This window comes from Rhyacophila brunnea, unplaced genomic scaffold (genome assembly GCF_057557595.1).
Source record: "Rhyacophila brunnea isolate RB1 unplaced genomic scaffold, BYU_Rbru_1.0 scaffold_167, whole genome shotgun sequence".
In the NCBI taxonomy this organism is placed as follows: Eukaryota; Metazoa; Arthropoda; class Insecta; order Trichoptera; family Rhyacophilidae; genus Rhyacophila; species Rhyacophila brunnea.
In genome coordinates, this window is record NW_028232824.1 from 15054 (window position 1) to 24575 (window position 9522).

The 9522-nt window shown below is 24.8% G+C and overlaps 1 protein-coding gene across 1 annotated transcript; it reads right to left on the reverse strand.

Moving 5' to 3' along the window:
• Nucleotides 1–6340: 6340 nt before the first annotated feature.
• On the reverse strand, nucleotides 6341–8441 carry LOC147074072 (trehalase-like; the record flags this gene model as incomplete). Its single annotated transcript, XM_085944127.1, has 5 exons — nucleotides 8381–8441; nucleotides 7561–7807; nucleotides 7072–7368; nucleotides 6773–6897; nucleotides 6341–6445 (listed from the first exon to the last, which is right to left on the reverse strand). Coding segments are annotated over exons 1-5 (835 nt in total), but the record flags the coding sequence as incomplete, so codon positions are not given.
• Between the last annotated feature and the right edge of the window lie 1081 nt (nucleotides 8442–9522).

Below are 9522 nucleotides of genomic sequence, written 5' to 3' on the forward strand. Positions count from 1 at the left end.
TTCTATACTAGTAGTTTCCTTACAATCCAGATCTTGATATTCTATTTAAATACAAGGCTTAATGGTCATATTTAGGAATAATTATTATCTGCGTGTATCCTTTAGAAAAAGGTTTTCTAAAGACTTAATTATAATTGATACGCAAATGTAAAATTGTCAAGGTCTATATCTAGCTTTTTATATATTGCGAAATTAAATAGGCTACCTGTAAAATCTAATCATAATAATTTTCTTAAGTATTGTTTCGTTTATATATGATTTCTATCTCTAGTTCAAACTAAAAACACCAGAGAACAATAATTTGTGTTTTAAAAAAGAATATTCGTTCTGCATTGATTATAATACAATTCTAAATTTAGTTCATGCATGAAATCAGAAAAAGTTAGTTATATAATATAAATAGTTAATTTTATTGAATACATGCAATATTGTTGATGGTGTGATTTTTGCGCAACATCGCAGTTATAATATAAGTTTGTGTGTTTTATAGACGGAAGAGACTGAATTATAGGCAATAAATAATGTTTAACTATTAAAACGAGAATTTTAGCTGACAATAAACGCAAATTTTTTTGATATTTAGTGTTTCAACTAATTTTTACATAATAAAAGTTTATATTTCATACTGTATCGAGAATTGTAATCAAATAAAAGTAAAATTCTGCATCTTTATAAACATTACGCTTTAATTTCTAGATTTAAACAGAATAAAAAAAAACAAAAATTAGACACAGATCTGTTGTATCTTTATTTGGCAAAAAGGTGTTATAATCTTGCGAAAAAAGGTTTTCGTATATAAGGGGTTAATTTTCGGGACTAAATCATAAAAACAATTCAAACTGGCATATATAACTACAAAACATGATATATTATTCCCATGGTTTCTAGTAATACTAATTTATTCCTTAATTTGTGGTTACGCGACAAAAGAAATATTTTTTGAAATTGAATTTGGATTTTTTGACATTGAACTTTATAGGTTGTTCTTATATTTTTCTTTTGGCTATTTTATCATTATAAAATGTAAAAAATTTTAAATATATATATAAATTGTGCTGAAAACCCGCGTAAGTAAATATATGTACCATGTGAATTATAAGGAACCCCATGTAAATGGGTTTTGGTCAAATAATTGTGTGAAGATAACTTGTGTGAGTAAAACTTAATTGTTAAATCGTTAAAATGTATTCAAATTTTAATTAAAAAAATATATAGAAATGACTGTTCATTTTAGGTAATTCTGTGGATTTCAAACGATTAAAGGTATTCAAAAAATAAACCAAATTCTTTTTATTAAAAACAGAATTTAGAGTAAAAATCACCAGAATATTTATATTTTTAATTCATATAGAGATATACTCAAGGGTTAAAACATCCACGATATATAAAAACATCTTTTTAAATGTTATAATGTATAAATTGAGTTCGCTTGTAAATATTCGCAATTGGGCTAAATAATTTTATTCTTATTGAATTATAAATCGATTTTTTTTCTTTCCAACGTAATCGAAACTAAAAAGAACAAATATGGTGAGTTTAAAATTATTCAGTAGTAAAAGATTATTACACAAACTGTTCAAAACTACTAAATGGAACTTTTACGCGTTACAAAAAAAAATTCATGCAAATTTACATAAATAATCTGTGTTTTTATTAGCTGATGAAAATTTATCGCATATAGATGTTGGTATTTACATAATATTTTATTTGTATTTAAAAAACTTTACTATTCGAAAAAAAAACAGACTTCTGCCGTTAATTAAGGAAAATAAAAATAGTAGCTACACAAGTGATAAATTTAAAAAAATCAAAACAAAGCTGATCCAATATATAAGGGATCTTTTATAAAAAACAATCAAAAAAATTTTAATTCATTTTTACAACTTCTATCTTTCATATTCTCATTTTAAATTTTTTTTTTAATTTCAATTTTATTTTGTGATAATGAATTATGTTTTAAGCAGAAAAGTGCAAATATTAAACTATAATATAACTTTTTTTTTGTTAATTAAATAACCAGACTGGCAAAAAGAGGAGGTTTCGATGATTTATAATAAAGTTGTAATTTAAGTGGTTATAAAAATCAAATATCTGAATAATTTATCCTATATTCTAAAATTTCGTGGCTCTTCTCTATGTTTTATTCATTGAGTACCATTATAATTTTAATTCCAACGACATAGTCCAAACACTGGCGATATAAATTATGATACATCCTAATTCTTATTAATATAAATCAGATCGTTTAAAATATTAAATCTAAAGTTTGTAATAATATCAAAATATATTACAACAAAGCATTAAAACAAGAAAGTTTGAATATATGGTGTAAACATATATTGATATTTTATTAAATATATTGGAGACAAAAAACCTATACAGTGAATATCTGTATTTTTTATGTATATCTTGTGAATTAATTATCAATACAAAACCTTTTTAGAGATTAAATTATAAATATTGAAAACTCAGAATTGTACCTTGAAATTCGCCAAATCTATTCTTTTATTTATTGTTTATTTTTGTAATATCATAATTTCTTTACAAGAATCGTAAGATTCTAGTCTAAATTTATATATTAATATTTATTTTTAAGTTTTTGAATATATAATAACTTAAAATTCTTTTCTCTGTTCATTTATTTTAAACCTTGCTCAATTTTTATCATATTAATTTGATGAAAGTATAATATATAATGAAAATCTGCTATAAGTAGAATTAGATTTATTTTTAAGAAACAAAAAAATTCGTTTAAAGTAATTAAATTATTGTAAAAATGCAAGAGGCATTGATAATAATATTTTCTTCTTGCAAAAGGTGCCAATTTTTAATACCAATAATAAATTCATGGCGACTTGCACAAAAATATTGTGCTAACTTTTATAAAATCAATAATTTTTTACATTAAACTGCTTAATTAATTTTAAATTTTTATATCGAATTCCACCATTATCTAAAATATAAATCACAAAAATTCGATTTTTGGTAATTATCGAAATTTTTAATGTTCAAAAAATATTTAGCAATTAAAATTTCGACTGATCGTGTTTTTTTCTTTTATAAAATTGGTTTTTGAAAATTCAAAATTCTGATCCTCTAATGTTTTCATATTGCTTAGGTCTTCAAGTAAGATGTTCATTGAAAAGAAAGTTACCTAAAGGCTTTCTTCTTTAGTGTGTGAATTCGGTATCGATTTTAATGAGCTATATATTGAAAATCCTGTATTTCATCCCCTACTTCGACTTTTTTTCTAGATTGACTAATTCTATATTGCCTTTGATTAGTTGGCAGATTATATTTTATTAAATAAGCGAAAAATTTAGATACAAAAAATAATTTTTTATATAGAAAAGATAGAAAAGACTAAGATTGGTGCTATATGAATAGGTTTCCAGAAAACATTCAATATACTATTCATGTAATTCTTACCTGATTAGTGCCAACTGTATATACTACACATATTAATACCTAAAAAACATCAACGAGCGATTACATATATACAGATGACTTTACTTATTTTATAAATTTTCTTAAAAATTATAATTATAGCTTTATAAATTACAATAACATCATCGCGCTAAATAATAAAAAAGGTAAATATATAATTCGATATTAAATTATGGGCATTTTACCTAATAAATATCACAAAAAGGCAATGAAAATACAGCGATGATATGAAAAAAATCAAAAAATCGTGTTTATTTATATATTTATCTAAAGAATTTTTAGAGCATAAAAAGTGTCACATAACGTGAGAACAATAAAAACTAAATGTTGCCATGCAAAAGAATTTTTATCTGATTCATATACACTCATTTTTAAATAATTTTTTTTTCGGCTAATATGGTGGTATCATATTTAATTTTTGCATTTTTTCCATAATAACACCGTAATAGAGTTTTAAAAATATATTGTGAATTTTAGGTTTCAGGATCTAGACCAAACATATTATTTTCTTTATATTTATAAAAATCAAATCAAACACTAAAGTCTTAAAATATTTGTTAATGTTTTGTTATATTACATAATTAAAAGATCTAATATTTTTATATGGTAATAATAGTGCTATTTCAAAAAAAACATAATTTTTCGGGTATGTTTTGCTTTTAAAATTTGTTCATCTGCACACTTATATGGAACTTAAATTTATTGTTTTTTATTTCACCGGCGATTATTTTATATATCAATATACTCTAAATTTTACTTTTTTCTTGTAGTTCAATTTTTTTTGATATTATTGGCTGTAAATATAGAATATTGTTTTTTCAAAATTTTTAATATAACATTAAAAAAATAATTTTTTGTATAATTTTAGATCTAGGTAATATATTAAACGAATAGGGCTTTTTATACTGTCCCTTATTTAATTTTACTGTGATTGGTGATTCTATTTTATGAAAAATGTTCGACAATAAACCAAAAGAGAAATCTTGGGAAAAGGTTTTATAAAAAATAAGTCAAGTCCTTAATCCTTGAAAATAAAAGACGTTACATAAATAAATAAGTGTTCTAATCTTAAGATAAAATAAATTTGCAATAAAATAACAAAACAATCAATTTCTGTGTGTCTTATTAGATCTCATATGTTTTTATAAAAATATTAAAAGATCGGACAAAGCCTGCACATATTATTCGTCAATAGAGCACGAACGTAAATAAAAATATCTTTGTAATATAATATTTATAACAAATTTAAAAGGTATCGTAATTATTCAATGTGTAAATATATTATTAAATCTTCTTAATACAAAAAAAATCATAAAAAAAATTTTCCTCGGTGACTTTTCTTTTTTAAAAATACTTTATACATTTTTTTATTCGTGTTAAAAGATTTTTTATATTAATTTTGTCATTATGAATGTAATTCTGTCGTAAAGACAGAGCAATTTAACACTATGGATATTTTAAATCACCTAAATGGCAATTTCCAGTGAAAAAATCCCGATATGTTTTATAGTGTAGTAAAATAGAATGGTAAAAAAGGAACACAAGTATAACGATATGTGATATCAAAACACCAATGGAATTATTAGAATAGAAATTGTTAATTAGAAACTATAGAAAATGAACGAAATACCTCTTATTAATTAATTATTGTTGCCAATTTCATATTATACAAATTGTATTTTGAATTAGAAACACCATATGTAGATGCTTCTTGTTCATTTTAGAAATTTTTAGGCTCGAATGTATTTATTATTATAATTTTCAATTTTACATCCTTAGAAAATTTATCTTTTTCCTATATGTTTTAATGCCCGTGTTTTTATATCTTTTATCTTAAATGTAATTATTCCTTTAATATATGAAAAGTCGGACTTTTATTTCTTATTTACACTCTAATTTTTCTAATTTCCACTTAGTTTTTTTAAATCATAAAATTACCGGAATGCAATACGAAACTAACATTTAACATCCCTTTAGTGATAATAGAACCCGATTTATGGGCACAATTTTAAAATTAAATAAATTGATCGATGGGTTGAAATATACCAGGTTGATTTGGTAAGGTTGAATGCATTTCTTCGACTCATATAAAAAAATGCCCAAAATATAAATATAAATAATTTGTATATCTCTTTTATATCTTTTAATGAGCAAAGTTTTTTTAAATCATTTGTGTTAGATTGTGCATTGATTAATATATTTGGTAGTGTTCATGAATTGAAGAAATTTCAAACTCGCAAATGCGTTATGTCAAAATATTAGTCTATAATTATGTATGTCAGATAGATTGAGGATCTATTTGTTTGATAAGCAAAATAATAACACTTGAAATTAAAAGTGTTAAATTCATATATCTATTCAACATATATTTTATTTTGGTTTTCTTATCCTCATCGATTAAAAGACAAATAAAAAGCGTTTAAAACATCATAGAGATGAAATAAAATCAGATGATTCTTCGAAAATCTTATTTTTCTCTATTTATTTTTTGGATTTGCAAATTAATTGCAGTATAATTACCGAAATTTTTCTAAAATAGTTCATCAATCGTAATATTCATGTGTTTACATGATTAAACCTTTTTCAATTTATCACTTTATTTTATAACGACCAGTATTTAGAGTTTTCGTAGATAAATAAATAAATAGGATAAAAAATAAGTATTTTGATGAATGACTACATTGTTTTTATTTTCAAATCTAAAATCCAATATATAAAAATAGTTATTCAAGGCATTATTTTACACCTAACCGGGAATCTCCATATTGATCAATTTTCTTCGATTTCTTAGATATCTCGGAAACTTTACCTCCGTTGGGTGCATTTGTTCGTGAAATATTTTCTAAATTTTTATAAAAATTAATGTAGTTCTTTTTGAAATCTCTTTCTTTACATATTTCGTCGCCAAATTCTTTTATTAATCTAAGAATAACACCGTTCGACCACCCGAATCCTATCTGAACTTCATATTCCCCATTTGCACCCTTTTTCTTCGAGTCTTCACAATCATATTTTTCATAAAATAGATTATTATTACCTTTTTTATCAGTAGAATTCTTGACTATGTCATTATAAAAAGATTGTGCGACATGTAGTGCCATTTGTCTTAAGTTATTTTTAAGCAAAAATTCTATGAAAAATTGTTGGTGTGGAGCCCAAACATTTGGATAATCCCATTGTTGATCCTTGTTTTCCTTTTGACTTTTTGCATTACTCATTGTGTTTAAATCATATTCATCTGATAATGAAGTCGCTTTGGTATCAGTACTACCATTTTCAGGGTCTTCTCGTGAAGGGTCGAAATCAACATTTTTATCATGCCCACTCACGGGAATGCCTCCTTCATATCCAAATAACTCCTTTTTATAAAGATTGAGGATTTCGTAGATAGTTTTATCCCCAGGTGGTTTTATATCAACAATCATCGGCATAACGTTGGAAAAATAAAACCTAGTTTTCGTGTGGGTATTTTTCATGAAATTATAATCATACCAGGAATTTTCATCCCAAAGAACTGCATTTATTGCCGTTTTTCGTTCCTCTGCTTTTTCTTTATAATAATCAGATTTTTGTTTATCATCTAACTTTTCAAACATTTCTCCTAACAAAACTTCATTTTTGTACCATATTGAATTTAAATCTACAGGTATAATATCATTTGTACAAATGGTATAGATATTTTCACCATCCCTAAAAAACCGTGATGAAAAATCCCATCCCGATTCAGCTGAGGATTTTAAATGAGAGAAAAGATCCTTTTCTATTTCCTTGACTTTATTTCGATATTTTGGATTGAAAACACCAGACTTAATCATTTCTTTAATCTCTGCAATTTCAGATTCATTTTTGATGTACTCGAATGCATCAATATTTTCTAATAATTTTTTCAAAGTGTCCATATCTTCTGTTAAAGATTCAGGCCTTGGATAATTTGATTCGACACAATATATGTTAAGCTTGTATTTTTTCTCTTCGTACTCAAATTCTTTGACTCTTTCCTCCATCCAGAACTTATATTCCGTTTCTAATGCCATTAAAATTCGAGGTAATTCATTTATGAATTCCTCCTTTCTTTTATATTTGAAGTAAAAATCATATACTATTTGTGTAAACATTGGTGGCTGTGATCTTTCCTTGTAATATTCTCTTGTTCCATTCGGAATAAATCCAATCTCTTCAATTAAATCCACAAAATTAAGAATGCTATTATAAACGGTTTTTTCCATTTCACAAGCAAGCATTCCATCATTTATCCAATAACTATCCCAATAGTAAATCTCTCGAAATCTTCCACCGGGAATAACAAACGGATGTTTTAGATAGATGAGGCTCGTTGTAAACCCCCTTTCATTCAGTTTGTCTTGTTTATTTTGTTTATATAATACTTTCCATAGTTGATTCAAGGATTTTACTAAATTCTTTAGTTCATCATTCTGCACATTTTCAAATTCAAAATTGTCCATTTCTGTATCGGGAATTTCAGCCGGCTCAAAATCTTGGCCAGCCTTCAAAAAATTATCTGCTAAGAATTTATTAAAAAGTTCTACTGTTTCTGAACAAACACAATCTTTTTCATGACATTCATCACATTCTTTGTTTATATTGGAACAACGATCCCTATTTGGATTCTCTTCTACCGTTAATATTCTTGTATTGATATCATTGCTCGACTCGGGGCTGGCATCTTTGGTTTGTCTTATACTAGCTCGTTGAATATATTTTATTGGTATAACTTTTGGCATCAACAAATCAATCTCTAAATAACACATTTTTTCCACACCATTGATCAATTCTTCAGCGGCTTCTTTTTGTGATGTACTTGGTATTCTCGAAACTAGTTCTTTGAATTTGAAAGTTATTGTATCGAGATCATATTTGCATGCTGTATCAACAAATATCTTTGAATCTTCTTTCTGCATAAAGTACTGCATACAGAAAAGCATTGGCATGTATGTGTATTTAGAATCCGGTTTATTTTTTTCTTCTATCGACATTATGGGTCTTACTATCATTAATATGTATAAAAACATTTTATTCTTCATAAAATCACAATTCTCTCTTTATATATTTTTTTACAATCTCCTTTTCCATAAATAAATGTATATCCACTTATCAATCAGTTATCAATCAGAAAAATATTATTCTGTGAATTTTAAGAGAATGGAAATGTGAATTAATAATTTAAATAAAAAAGTTTGTATTTTATTCACTAATTAAATATTTTCATTTCAAAATTCAAAAAATGATTATAAAAAATAGCATAGTATAAATCCTTGAGTCAACAAATAGTTCATTTATTTATTCGAATATGTGAGATTATGATGTGAATCCCGTTATCAATGAAATATAAACTTCATAGTTCTTCAAATTCATGTTTAAATCATAAATACTTATAAAGGATTACGAATTCAAAAAAAAAAACTTTAAAATATGTTCATTTTATTGAACGAAATGATTTTATATCACCATTTTTTATATTAGTCTAGAGGCAGTTCGTGTAAAAAACTAAAAACTCTGAATTTTATTCGAAAATCGTGTATAATGAGGAACTATAATGGTTTTTTTATAGAAAATAGATATAGACGTATAGGGAGAATTTTAAAAAAAACCCACCTATTAAATTATACACATCCACATGTTTTCTGTTTTTGATTTTATCAATCGAACCAATTAAAAGAGTACAAATCACTACTTTGCACTTTTTGGGAAAAAATACCTTTTTTAATTGTGTTCTTGAGAATAAGTATATAAATTATCGAGACATATTCATTTAAAAAATAAAAAATATCTAGCCTTTCATTATACCGCAATAGACTTAAATTTAAATCACAAAAAAATCATTTTTATAGATATAGTTTTTTTGTAGAATGAGGTTTAATTTTCAAATATCTTAAATCTTGTGAAAATTCTATAACTTTAAATGAACTATAGCATTTTTTTATAAGTTTTCGCCCTAAGATATATATCCTACAATTAGAAAATATGTTAATTTCAAATATAAAAGGCTATTGGTATGTCATTAAAAACGAGAAATAATAAATTATTCAAAGCGTTTTTGTATAAATGCGAAAAATC